Consider the following 14,661-nt stretch of genomic DNA (forward strand, 5'->3'; position numbering starts at 1 on the left):
GGAGCTTGCAGTGAGCTGAGATCCGGCCACTGCATTCCAGCCTGGGCGACAGAGTGAGACTCCATCTCCAAAAAAAAAAAAAAAAAAAAAAAAGATTGCAGGATACCAGTTAACAAACAAAATCAATTCTACTTCTATATACAAATAGCAAAAAATAAATTATTTTTAAAAATTCAATTTACAGTAAGATCAAAATATGAAATATCTTGAAATAGATTTAGCAAAAGATGTGCAAGACCTCCACACTGAAGACTACAAAACTGATAAAAGAAATTAGAGATCTTAAAAAAAACAGATATACATTATGTTCACTAACTGAAAGACTATATTGATCTATAAATGTAATGAATATCAATTAAAATCCCATTTTCTTTTTAAATAGAAATTGGCAAGCTAATTCTAAAATTTGTGTGGAAATGCAGAGAACCTAGAATAGCCAAAGTTAAACAAAGAAGAACAAAGCGGGTTTCAAGATTTACTAAAAATTATACAAATCAGCACATTGTGGTACTGGTAATTTGTTAAATCCTTTGATAGAACATAGTAGAAAGCCCAGAAATGGACCTACACATACATAATCATTTGATTTTTGATGAAGAAACCAATCTACTGGAAGAAGAAAAATGTTCTCAACCATGGATGCTGGAACAAATGAACCTCAATCCCCAATTCACATCACAAACACACAAAAATTAATTCAAGAAATATCATAGACCAAAATGCAAAAGCTGAAACTACATACTTCTAGAATTATTAATAAAAATAGAAAAATATCTTTGTGACTAAGAGATAGACAATGATTCTTATCAGGATATAGGCACAATAACCATTAAAGAATAATAAATTAGATTTCATCAAAATTAAAATATCTGGTCATCCAAAAATAGCACTAAGAAAATGAAGTGACAGCCGGGCGCGGTGGCTCAAGCCTGTAATTCCAGCACTTTGGGAGGCCGAGGCGGGTGGATCACGAGGTCCGGAGATGGAGACCATTCTGCTAACACAATGAAACCCCATCTCTACTAAAAATACAAAAAATTAGCTGGGCGTGGTGGTGCACACCTGTAGTCCCAGCTACTTGGGAGGCTGAGGCAGGAGAATGGCATGAACTTGGGAGGCGGAGGTTGCAGTGAGCTGATAGAGCGCCACTGCACTCCAGCCTAGGTGATGCAGCAAGACTCCACCTCAAAAAAAAAAAAAGAAAAGAAAACAAAGAAGGAAAATGAACTGGCAAGCCACAGACTGAGAAAATATATTTGCAATAATATATATGACAAGAGGTTGTATACAGAATATATCAAGAACTATTACAACTCAATGTGAAAAAGATAAAGAATCCAATTTAAAATGGTCAAAAGATATGAGCAGATGCTTCACAAGTCATAGTATACAAACGAACAATAAGCACTTGAAAAAGTAGGCAACATCATTAGTCATTTGATAAATACCAATTAAAACCCAGGGACATAACACCACACATCCAACAGAATAGTTGGACTGACCAAATAAAAATGTTTGCAACTACACAGGGCACCACAACTCTTATTCATTGCTGGAGTTAGTGTGAAGGGGCACAACTACCTTAGGAAAAGCTTTGGCAGTTTTATAAAATATGTTTTTCAATCACAGATATATGTACAAGGAAAATGAAAACTTACGTCCACACAAAGACTTGTGTGTGAATGCACATAGGAGCTTTATTCATCTAGGCAAGATATTGAAGCAGGAAAATGGGGAAACAAACCATGGCACATTTCTACAATAAAACCTTACTCAAAAGTGATAGAAGGAGCAAAATACCACTGCACACAACAAAATGGGTGCCTCTCAAAATTCTTATGTTGAATGAAAGGTTTATACAAAGAGTTCACACTGTAAAATTCTATTTATTAAAAGTTCTAGAACTTTGGGAGGCCAAGGCAGGTGGATCACCTGAGGTCAGGTGTTCGAGACCAGCCTGACAAATATGATGAAACCCTGTCTCTACTAAAAATACAAAAATTAGCTGAGCATGGTGGCATGCGCCTATAATTCCAGCTACCTGGGAGGCTGAGAGAGTAGAATCGCTTGAACCCAGGAGAAAGAGGTTGCAGTAAGCCAAGATCATGGCATTGCACTCCAGCCTGTGCAACAACACTCCAGCCTGTGCAACAAGAGCGAAACTCCATCTCAAAAACAAAAACAAAAACAAAAAAAGTTCTACAACAGGCAAAACTAAAGAGGCAATAGAAAGGATTTAAACAGTGGTTGCTTCTAGGGGATGGAGTGAGAATGGACTGGGCAGGGGCATGAGAAGACATACTGTGGAACAAGAGTTTGGGTTACACATGCATGCATTTGTCAAAACTCAATGGACTGGTAAATGCTATGCACTTGCCAAAGCTCATTAAACGGCATTAGGTTGGAGCAAAACTTTTTGTAACACATTTAAGAATTGTGTATTTTATTTCATGTAAATTTTACCATCAAAAAAACGTGCAAATAAGTACTGAACTCTAGTTAATGGCATGTATGATGAAATGTTTCAGAGTTAAATGTAATGTCTACAACTACTTTGAACTGTACCCCCAAAACAAAAGGATTGAAAGGTGAATAAAGGCTTGGACAAGCTTACAGATATATGAAGAAGTAAAATAAAATATAATTGTAGGATTTAGATGGTGGAATATAGATATCTGCTCCACAACCTTTCAACTTATGTATATTTGAAATTTTTATAACAAAATATGAAACCTAAAAAATGGGCTTCCTGGCGCTTACCACAGGCTGAATTCTTATACCGACTGTATAGAAAAGGAGGTAGAGTAAACTACCCCATATACCCCTCAGCCAAGGCTCTGTGCCTGATCTATACTGTGAATGCGGGAACAGAGTTGAGGAAAAAAAATTAATAAAATAAAAAATAAAGAATGGTTATCTCTGAGTGGTGAAATTATGGGTAATTTTTTCTTTTGTTAATCTGTCTTTTTATATTTTCTATGATGGCATGCTTCATTTTAGGTCAAAGACTATTTAGGTTAAGAGATTTCAGTTATAGTCTTCAAAGGACTAAAAAGACATCAATCATCACACATTACCTTGAAGAAAACTATGGCGAATTGTCCTCCATTACTCATAAGATCCACAAGATAGCATTCAACCAGATAGAAAAAGTGGAGATTCTGTCCCCACTTGAATGATTTTACACACAGGCATGTGACAAGCAAGGAATCTCCATCAATCACAAAAAAATTAGATTCCACGAAATCATTTAATATGCTGGAATATCTAAAATAAAAATCAAAGAGATTAAAAATCACAGATGTTTCACAGAGACTTTGTTGCTGTTGTTGTTACTATTGCATAAGGTACTATTTGTTGAGTACTTCATGCCAGTCTACGATACCTTTTCAAATATCTCATTTAAGCAACTGTCCTTTATAAGAAGGAGATAGCACAATTACTATTTTATTAAAATAAAATTAGGCTCAGAGAGGCAAAGGAATTTATCCAATGCTAAATGGAAGAGCCAGGATTTGAACTTGAGAATATGATTCTAAAGGCTGTTATTCTGGATAAGGACATATATAACCCCCAACCCCATAAATCTGATTGCTTTAGGAAACTATCTGTTCAGTGACAGCTATGACAACTATAGGAAGAAGAGTGTGTTCCCATCCTCTCCAAGTTGCCCCAAGATAAATAGGTTGAGTGATCACGTATATGTATACAGGTTAAGAGGGATGTCGATACCCAGAGTATACAATAGTATAGCTCCTTCTTTTTTCACTTCACAGTACTTACCCAGCTTTTGGCATTTCATTCAAAATTAACTTTGTCATTTTCCTGAAAAATCCTGCATGATCCTTTAACCCTAAAAAAAAAGAGAGAGACTTTTTGAGCCATCAACACAGCTATATAATTTAGTAATTATTAAGGAAAGGAAATATAGAATCCAATTACTTTGTAACATTATTGAATCTGAATATCTTACAAGATTGTGGTTTTATAGGCTACAAATATCAAAGATTGAGAATTACCCATGGTTGCTGCTTCTTGGGCTATAGGGTAGAAGAGTAGAGCTGGAATTTATTAAATATGGCTGATATATTTTATTTTGGTACCTCTAAAATGGCTACATTTGATGTGAATGGCACCTCTGTAATAAACGAAAAAAAACAGAACTGCATTTATTCCTGAAACAAAGAAATGAACCCAAAAAATATGGTTACAATTTTCACAGAGCAAGCAGTCTAGTAAACAAGCAAAAATTGATCAAATAATCATACAAACAATTTCAAATCACAAATGTGACAAAAGGCAGAGATGAGGGTGGCTTCCCTAAGGAATTAATGCATGAACTGAGATCTGAAGGAATGAGTACTCCCTTAGAGTTAATTTGCCCCCCAAAAAAGGAATAAAAAGTATTCTTGGCAAAGGGAACAGCATGCACAAAGGCCCTATGACAGAGGACAGTATGGAAAGTATGAGATTCAGAAAAGAAGTGCGTGCAGTTGCAGCAGAGGGTAAGGCTGTGACAGATAAGGTTAGAGAAAAAGGAAGCTAGGGAGTCTTCTAAGGGATTTTAAGGTGTTTCGTCTTCATCTTCGAGCTAAATTCAGCCATTGATGGGTTTTAAACTGGTTGTAATTTGATTAAACTTGCGTTTGGAAAACATTATCTTTAGTACAGAGAGCAGACTGGAAGGGGAGATGCATAGAGAAAGCTACTGAAATAGTCCTATAGAAAGATGATGGTGGTTTGAGGTAATGTGGTGCTATTTAGAGCTGGAGAGATGCGGATTTATCAGAAGGGACATTTTGAAGATGAATGTGACATAGTTTGGCAATAGATTCCACAAGGGAAGGGAGAGTTGGGAGTGTCACAGATGACTCCTCAGTTCCTAGCAAGGACAAGAGGATGGATGATGGGGCTTGGACAAAGCATGCTGAAAGGTGGACAGTTTCTGGGCTAGAAATAGAACTGTCATTTGATTTCTAAAGATAACTGAGGAAATGAGTATATTTTGCAGGTAGAAGAAATCACTGACCAGTGCTTATTAGTGACTCTGGGTCACTCCCAAAATAAGTTTCTGGCCACTCCTGATCACTCCCAAAATGAACTATTGGCACTCAAATCCTTGTCTTGGGAGCTGATTCTGGGAGAACTCATTTCTTCACTTCATACTTACCATAAAGAGTAGCAGCAATATACGGTTAGAACTCAACATGGCCACAGGATTGGTAAGTAGAAAAGTAATTATAGCCAAAGAAAGTACAGTCTCTGTGAAACTGAAGGGACAGAAAGCAGAATGCATTTATTCAACAACTATTGAATGAGCAAACACCAGCTGTGTGACAGGCACTGCACTTGAGTCTAGTGAAAAGGACAAAAGTAGGCTTTGCTGCACTCTAGGAGCTTATCATCTAGTAGAAAAAATAAAATAAAATTTTAAATATTTAAAAGTTAAGTACTATTTAAAAAATAAAAGAGTTATAACGAATTGGACAGGATTGCTATAGACAGTATCTCCAAGAAAGCAATATTTCAGAGGAGCCCTGAAGGAGTGAATGGAGTGGTCATTCAAAGAGCCCCTCCCGTTTAAGAGAGAGACAGGTTAGGAAAGCCTAAATCAGCTTTTTTACTAAGCACTGTGATTTTTAAATTTTAAAAAAGTAAGGATCGTCAGATATAAAATACTGATCGGACAGAAAATAAACACCAAAAATGAAGACAAATAAACAAACTAAAAAAAATCAAAATATTCTAAAAGACATACTGAGAAAACAGAGATAATTTGGAAGCCAAAAGAGAAATTTTAAAAATTCCCACTAGAATTTTCATATAGAATCAAAGATAGTGAATCTATGAAATAGGAGCTTGCATGCTGCTATTGAAAAGAGAAAACACAGGAATAAGGAACCACGCTTGAAAATTCAAAGCAAGATTGCAGATATAAAATAAATTAGTTTGCTGAACAATAAAACAGAATCCCAAGTTAAAAGACAGAGACCAGAAAGACAATGAGATAGAAATCAGAGAAACGTTAAGACACATGAAAGATTGATCAAAGCTTATATAATCCATTAAAAGGTAATCCCGGAGGAAATAACTGGGATACCAGAATAAGGGCAAAAATAATCGAAAACATAATGTGAGAAAATGTAATTTAAGAAGACTGCCTCAGGGCTGAAGAAAAATATGAGTCCCTAGATTAAAAAGATTCTCCAAAAACAAAACAAATTTGATGAAAAAAGAGAAAGCCACAGCTAGAAATATCCTGATAACATTGTAGTGCTCCAAAGATAAAGAGAAAATCTAAAATCTGGCGAAAAGGAAAGACATTTTAGTCACAAAAGAATGAAAATGAAAGAGGCATTAAAATGAATAAGAACATGAGCTCTGAAACCAGGATGCCTGGGTTGAATTCCTAATTGTACAACTAACTAGTCGTGTGGCCTGAGGCAAATTGCTTCCATCTCTGTTTCTGTTTCCTGTCTGTGAATTTGGAATAGTAGTATTATCCTAGGGTTGTCAAGATAAAATGTGTTAATATATAAACTGCTTAAAGAGCACCTGGACATAGTTGAAAACTGATTAAAGTCAGCTCTTTTAACATTATGGCCAACACTGAATGCTCTGACACATGACTAACATCCTTCATCCTCTTTAATGCTTTGAAAAGTCCACTGTAATCAAGTTTTAATGATATAGGATGCATTTCCTATTTGGATCTGGTCACAAAACTTGACTCCATAACGAATACTGTATATACAGTTATTTTTTTGTTGTTGTTTTTCAATTTTTAGACTCAATATATAGACAAATAACAATGAACTTAATTTATTCAGATAACTAAAATGTAAATGCTTTGAACATTGTTAATATATTAAAATAGCTAACCAATTTGAGAAGTACAAAGAGGGAAAAACGGTAGGAAAAGAGTAGGAATGCTATTATTATCATTTCTAAAAATATATATACATATAGGGAGCCCAGAAATAGCATCCAAAGATAATGTTATATACTAAATGTTTATGTCCCCCCAAAATTCATATTTTAAAGCCCTAAACCCCAGCGTGATGGTAATTGGAGATGGGGGCTTCAGGAAGTAATAAGGATTACAGGAGGCCATAAGAATAGGGTCCTTATCTGATAGGATTGGAGTCTTCTTAAGAAGAAACATCAGAGAGCTCATACTCTCTCCCTTCTCCCTTCCCCCTGCCGCCTCCCTCCCCACTCCCCACCCCCATGTGCTCGCTCTCTCTCTCAGAACACAGCAAGAGGGTAGTCATGTACAAGCCAGGAAGATATCCCTCACCAGAAACTGAATCAGTCAGAATCTTGATCTTCTACTGCACAGCCTCCAAAATAGTGAGAAACAAATTTCTGTTGTTTAAGCCACCACTCTATAATATTTTGTTACGGCAGCTTTAGCAAACTAAGAGAGAAGATAAATCAAAAAATAAAGATTTAAGAAATAAAAGTTTTTAAAAAGAACATGCTTTGAATGAAAAAAAACCAAAACACTTATCCTCTATTGTCATGTTATACAAAGTGTAACCCTGATTAAGTAAATAGCATGAGAAGTTTGTCTTTACAGAAGTAACCCAGTTCAAAAAAATAAAAGAAGAAATGAGGAATTTATATTTTCCTCATGTTGAAACATCTAATAAATTAATAGATCTAGATATTGAACATCAATGGATACTAACATCATAAAAATAGAGATAGCAAGACATTCTCTGTCTCTGAATGGAATATGAGGCCATCTATGTGAACTCTTAACAAAAATATAAAAAATTAAAAATAACTGATTATGCCTCTAATTCTAAGAACTAATAGAGAATAGCAAGGAGAGACAGAGTCAGAGATGAAGAGAGTGAGAGAGAAAGAGGGAACCCTATAGATTAAAAACCAAGGTATTTATATACCAATTGTAATGTGAAGACTTTCTTTTGGATTCTGATGGAAGTTAAAAAAAATTGAAAAAAAATCATATGAATCAGATCAGAGATATCAACTGTCCACTAAAATTCATGCTCCTCCTTCCACATGTAAGAATTATCACTGAGAAGTAGCTGTCTGGCCAATGACTAGATTTTCCCCGTTCTTTTGCATCTGGAGATAGCCATGAAATTAGTTCTTACCAATGGAATCTGAGTGGAAGTGATAGCCAGACTTTTGAGAAGTAGGTATACCTTTCTCTACTCTTACTTATCTTTAAAAAGTTAGGTGCAAAGAATATTAAGACTCCAGGGAACAGTGGAACTACCATATGGAAGAAACTGGGTCCCTGAATCACTATAGGGCCCACTGGCCAGGAAAATCTGCTTTGAACTCTTAGAAGGACAATAGATATAAATTTCTACTGTGTAATGCCACTGAAATTTAGAAGTTGTAATTGCTACAGAAGTTAGCATTCCCTTACTGCTACAGAAATTGGTACAAAAGTGAAATCCTGGCCAGGCGTGGTGGCTTACACCTGTAATCCCAGCACTTTGGGAGGCTGAGGCAGGCGGATCACAAGGTCAGGAGATCGAGACCGTCCTGGTTAACACAGTGAAACCCCATCTCTACTAAAAATACAAAAAATTAGCCGGGCTTGGTGGCAGGCACCTGTAGTCCCAGGAACTCAGGAGGCTGAGGCAGGAGAATGGCCTGAACCCAGGAGGCGGAGCTTGCAGTGAGCCCAGATCCTGCCACTGCACTCCAGCCTGGGTGACAGAGAGAGACTCCGTCTCAAAATAAATAAATAAATAAAATGAAATCCTTCTTATCATTACATAATTGTATAGTGCTATCATTCTCTTAATCTAAAACGCCATGAACTGCAAGATGCACCATCATTTTGTGTACCACTAATTTTCTTAATACTAACGAACTACAACATACCACACAGATATAATTTTCATCCTCATCTTAGATGTAAAAAGAGACCGACGCGGATTATAAAACCATTAACATGGTATGTATCTCCACCCTAATGGACAGATAATAGGCAGTGAGAAACTAGGCTTCTTGGGCTTAAAAGTTGGAAACCCAGGTGATGCAAAGCAAAATACCTAGTAAAAATCATCCCCTTCAAAACTAGGAAGCCAATCACATGCCAACAAGCCTGATGCTCACAGAAAAGTGATTTGAAAAGGTTGCTGGTCAATGTCTATAGTGTTTTAGTTGCTGTTTTTGAGGAGTTACCACCAAAGAAGAATGGAAAAGAGAAATGTCTTAAGAAAGAACTCGGTGGTATGAAAGCAGAGTTAGAAGGAAGAGAATTAGCTGGACACAGTGGCTCACACCTATAATCCCAGCCCTTTGGGAAGCCGATGTGGAAGGATTGCTTGAGGTGAGGAGTTCGAGACCAACCTGGGCAACAAAAATGAGACCACATCCCTATTTAAAAAAGGAAAGGAAGGGGAGGGGAGGGAGAGGGGAGGGAGAGGGAAGGGAGAGGGAAAGGAAGGGAGACGGAAGGGGAGGGAGAGGGAAGGGGAGGGGAGGGAGGGAAGGAGGGAGGAAAGGAGGGAGGGAGGGAGGGAGAAAGGCACTGAGGAAGGAAGGAAGGAAGAAGGAAGGAAGGAAGGAAGGAAGGAAGGAAGGAAGGAAGGAAGGAAGGGGAAAGGAGGAGAAGAAGGAAGGGAGCCAAGAAATTTGGGTCGCACAGGTGACAGTTTCTGTACTGCAAATAAAAAGTGACAAGACTTAAAAAAAAAAAAACCTTGCTCAACAAAGACTCATAAAGAATTCTCAGTTAAACAGAAGGACTTAGTCTTGCTGCAAATGTTATGTGGAGGTGTTACCTTCCCAGGCCAGACTATCATTTCAAATGAACTTAAGACAGATTCTGCTAATTTGAGATGGAATTAAGGATGAAAATAGAAACTCTCTGGGTGTAATTAACAGCATAGGGAACTAGAGCATCAGAAGCTGTATACATTTCTTAGAGAACTGTATTTCCAAATAAACTATGAGCTGCCTTAAAAATGGTTACATCAGTAAAACAAGCAGCAGGTTATAAAAAGGGGTTGTATCAGTAAATCAACCAGCAGGTCTCCATACTTACAAAGCAGAAAATGAGCCTGCAGCAGGGAAAACCACAGAGATTTCCACCCATATCAACATAGCCGTGGATGATAATTAACATGGATATTTTATTAAAAGCCATAAAGCCAATCATGAGAAGAAATTTTTAAAATATATAACTCATATTGGAAGACAAAGTGGGTGACTTGGGTGTTCCTTTCACAGGGAGTCGTTGGAGTCTGTCTAAAGTTGATAAAACAAAAAACTGATTTGTAAGCATATAAGTTATAAGCAACCAAGAAAGAAATGTATATATTTGGAGTGGCAACGCCTCAGGAGAACTAAAACTGTGAGACTGAGTATGAAGGGGAAAGTAGTAGAGAAGGGCATTTAATTTTTATGTCTTTCTCTTCTGCTTCAAATAAAACTGATCAATAATGACCCAACATACCATGGGTTATCATACAGCAATTATTAAATGAGACAGGTACCAATAAATCATGAACTGAGAAAAAGCATACCAGTATGACAGCCAAAATATCTTTTAAAGATAGAGATGGACAGATGATGGATGGATGGATGGTTGGATGGTTGGATGATGGATGGATGGATGGATGGATAGAAAGAGAGATAGGAGCTACAGACAGAAACTTGTTTCTTTGTAGAGTATCAGGAAGGATTCACACTAAACTACCCCCAAATCTTTGGGATAGAAGGGGAAGGGCCTTGGATGCATAATCCACCCTCATTTATTTTAGTACCCTCAAATCTCAGCACTTGAGTTCCACTAAACTTCAAACTGCAAATCTTAGGTTGAATGATATGTTACTGCTTTCAGGAGAATACTGGAAATCATGAAGGTCTGTATGTCGTTGATGTTATGGTTTGGACTTCTTATTGTGTCTTTAAAGGACTTGCTTCTGTCTGGTTCTGATCGCTTTTTCTAGCAGTCATTAGGAGCTTCATAATCCTTAAGTCCCCATCACGGACGATGTCAGCTTCTTTGTGGAAAACCTTGAGGACTACATTATAAATTTATCAATGTAACTTTGTAAACAAAAGAGAAGCGGGGAAAGAGAACGAAGTACCTTCCGGGGAAATAACAAAGCCTGACTTCCGCTATTAAGAGCTTAAATCCAAGACGAAAGAAAGGAAGCCGCTTGCTGTCTGTCAATGTCCAGGTCCGACTGGCTGTGCTCAGATCTGATGATCCTTACTTTCTCCTCAGTACCCCAGATCCCCAGCCCCCTCGGGTGAAGAGCACCCGTTAAAAGCCTGAGCACTCTCCTCTCTCAAGGCGGTCGTCCCTCTTCCTTACCCCTCCCCAAGCCCGTTCTACGCCTGCCCGCGAAGCTGCCGCCGGAGCCCAGTGGGCGCCCCAGCTCCCCACGCCCTGCGCGCGCGAAGCCACGGGGCCACTCCCCCGCCCGGTCCATCGGGATGTTGAAGAAAATCTAGAACCCCGCGGGACAGCTCCCCTCCAAGGTCCCTAGCGACACCCCACGTCACCTGCAATCCTCACCCCGACCACCGAACCTGTTAGGCCCATAGAGCGTCTGAGCTGCACGCCCCGCGGGGAGGAGGTGGAGCAGAGGGGCCAAGCACAGCGCCTGGTGCTGGTTTGGGAGCTCTGAGCCACACAGCAGCCAGCGCCTGAGTTTGTATCTAGGGAGTTAGTTTCAGTTTCTTTTCTCTATCATGGGGCGTTTTCGATTTCCCCAATTTTCTGAAGGTAGAATATAGGTCTGCATTGGTTTACTCTGATACTTACGGAGGTAATAGCAGAAGCGATGATATGCGATATATCTGGGACATGCATGTAAAAGCAGAGAAACCTGGGAGTCTAAACAAGGAATTGAGGCTGAGAGTAAATGCAGCACTGTAAGCACTGTGAACGTCTATGGTGAGGTGTGGTGGTTTATCTTTTCTGGCTTGGTACCGGACATGCAAAAATGGAGTAAAAAAAGATTAGGGGCTTTGAGTTTCTGTCCTAAGAAGTTCATTTTATGAAAACTTTCCAATAGTATAACTGTCCAGTGTGAACATTTGAAAGGCCAATCATATATCACAAAGAATTTAAATTGAGAAGAATGCTCTTTAGTTTTGTCATCAAGCTCATTAATGTTGGAAATTCGAGTTTCAACCCCAGCCCATGGTGGCCCTTAGTGCTCCAGACACTTAATTCCATGATGTTATGCATGTAGAGAATATATTGAGAGTCAAGATGGTGGTGAGGGTGCCCAAGTAACGACATTGGGTAATAAATGGAGAGAATTCGAAACCAGAAGTTCTGTCTTCAAGAAAAGGAAAGGGAGGAAGTGACTTGTTCACAATAGAAAGAGCCCAGAAGGGTTGTTTTTTTCTCAGACTCTGGAATATAAAGTGGCTTCAAAAAGGAGGTGAAAACATTGCTCACTTCTGTTGAGATTTTCTTTTTTTTTTTTTTGGTTGAAAACAGTTATGATTGTCTTTCTCAATGAGGATGACATTGAGAAAGAACTTGAAATGACTCATGATTAAGTCATGAGTTCATCTCAGATGGATTCTTCTCTAGCATCTGATACTGGACCTTTGTATCATAAGAATGCATTTGCTAGCAGCAGAAAATTGGGCTTTGCTGTAACAGCATTTATTGAGCTTTTTATGTGCCAGGCAATAGGCTAAAAGCTTAACATGTATTATCACATTAAATCTCACAGAAAGCTCATGAGCAACTTTACTGTTGCTATTTTATGGAGAGGTAAATAAGGCTTAGAGAATTCAATTACTTGTCCATGACCCTACAGGTAGTTAATGGTAGCCAAGACTTCAAAATTTAATTCCAAAGATAATATCTACAATATTCTCTGTATATATTATCTCATTCCAGTTCTTTTAAATACTACAGTGTCATTATTCCGCCCCCAAAGCACATACAATTTAATGGGGATTTCCTCTTTTGATTGTAGAAGTGGGCCCTACATGTTCTTAATGTAATTGACTGTGTGCTGTTTTTTTTCTGTCTTAAAGATATAGATATATCAGGTGGGGATTCCCTAGATATTAACTCCATACATCCCACTTCCCACCCCAAAGTATATGTACAATGCACATAAACAGATTCTACTCCAAATCAATATTCAGTTCTCTTCCACTTTAATAAGATATTACCATGACTCCAGCCTAGATTTTATTCAGAAACTTGAAAATCATAAACTCCATTTCAACTTTTTGGAGCCTTCCCCCTTGCCTCAATCTCTCAGCCTCCTTAGGAGCCTCTTTCACCTCCCCAGTGTCAACTCTGTGAACAGGCACTGAACCTACCTCTCACCAACATTCTCAACTACTCCATCCACTCACTTTCCTCTGCACCTGCCCTGCAACTTGATCACCTGAATCTAGTAAACCATTTTTTGCCCTTACCAGGACACTGAAGGAAATTATCTAATATTTTTCACCTCAAATTTACTGTTTATGTCCCCGATCTTTTTTACAGTGGCCCTTAAAACCCTAGAGCATCTTACTGTTCTCTTCAAGTCCACTAAGAATATATCTGTTTTAAAGAGATTCAACTGTCTGACACCTCCATCTAGTCCAAGAAGCCCATGACGTGTTCCATATACAATATAACCACTCCCTTTTGAGTTGGTTGCCTCCAGCTTCCTCAGGAATCTCACTCCATTCCTATATTGTTAACCTCTATTAACAGCTGTGGTAGATTGAACAATGGTCCCCCAAAGATGTCTATATCCTAATCCTTGGACCTATAAATATGTCATCTTATGTGGCAAAAAGAACTTTGCAGATATTCCTAAGAATCTTGAGATGGGGAAATTACCCTGGATCTGGGGACCTGATATAATGAGAAGGGTCCTTATAAGAGGGAAGGACTGTTATCAAAAAGGAACCAGGACAAGGAGAATGTGGGAAATTATCAGGATTTCAAGACTGCAAAGGATGGTCAAAGTAAGAGATTCACTGTTGGGAAAACATACTCTGAAGAGAAAGTCATGAGTACGGTTGGACAACCTTTTGCTAGTGCCTCAAAAAGAACTCTGTGACATACACAGGGAATCCAAAAGATTTCTGAGAATATCAGCAGAAACACTGCTAGCTTGAACTGAAAGGTACAGAGAGACAATAAAATGAAAGACGGTTATAGGACTCCCAGAATTCCGTAAGCAACAAACAGTCTGATAAAACTATTCAGCCACAAACTTGTGCTATCTTTCATGAAGGATGACTCTGAGGACAGAGCCTAGAGATACAAATAGTTATTCACAGGCCTTAAAACCTATGGAGTTAACCTTGCAGATTTTTGAAATTTCTTGGCTTTTTCTCCTTCCATTTTCTCCCTTTGTGAACAGGAATATCTGTCACTCATACCCTATTCCTGTCCCACCATTGTATTTTGGGAGCAAATAACTTGTTTTCTAGTCTTACAGGTTCACATATGGAGAGAAATTTTGCCTCAGGATGGTTCATACCCAAAGTCTCAACCATACCTGATTTAATCATTTAGGTCTTTTCAGCAGATGAAATTTAGATGGGATTTTTGGACTTAAGTCGATATTGTAATACGTTGGGACTTTGCGGGCACCTTAGAATGGTTCATTTTGCATATGGAATTGATGAGAATATTTGGGGCAGAGTGTGCACTGACAAATAAATGGCTCCCAA

General features: G+C 38.2%; 1 protein-coding gene and 1 non-coding gene across 9 annotated transcripts in view; one reads left to right on the forward strand and one right to left on the reverse strand.

Annotated features, from left to right (window-relative positions):
- DDX60L (DExD/H-box 60 like) overlaps positions 1 to 11,673 on the reverse strand; it is a 118,781-nt gene extending 107,108 nt beyond the window's left edge. For 3 of the 8 annotated variants that reach the window (XM_033215640.1, XM_033215639.1, XM_033215632.1), the window contains exons 1-3: positions 11,539 to 11,673; positions 3,784 to 3,853; positions 3,078 to 3,267 (exon numbers count right to left, since the gene is read on the reverse strand). In XM_033215640.1, coding sequence (XP_033071531.1) covers positions 3,078 to 3,267; positions 3,784 to 3,853; positions 11,539 to 11,551 — 273 coding nt within the window. In that variant the 5' untranslated portion in view covers positions 11,552 to 11,673. Of the gene's footprint in view, positions 1 to 3,077; positions 3,268 to 3,783; positions 3,854 to 4,019; positions 4,139 to 5,170; positions 5,271 to 10,779; positions 10,799 to 11,511 lie in introns of those variants that run through there. The other 5 variants (XM_033215634.1, XM_033215633.1, XM_033215635.1 and 2 more) reach the window with 5 other exon arrangements.
- On the forward strand, positions 2,744 to 2,873 carry LOC117086521. Its single transcript, XR_004438419.1, has one exon. It is a non-coding gene; the product is annotated as a small nucleolar RNA SNORA51 (small nucleolar RNA).
- Positions 11,674 to 14,661: the final 2,988 nt, after the last annotated feature.

This window comes from Trachypithecus francoisi, unplaced genomic scaffold (genome assembly GCF_009764315.1).
Source record: "Trachypithecus francoisi isolate TF-2019V2 unplaced genomic scaffold, Tfra_2.0 Lachesis_group1, whole genome shotgun sequence".
Taxonomy (NCBI): Eukaryota; Metazoa; Chordata; class Mammalia; order Primates; family Cercopithecidae; genus Trachypithecus; species Trachypithecus francoisi.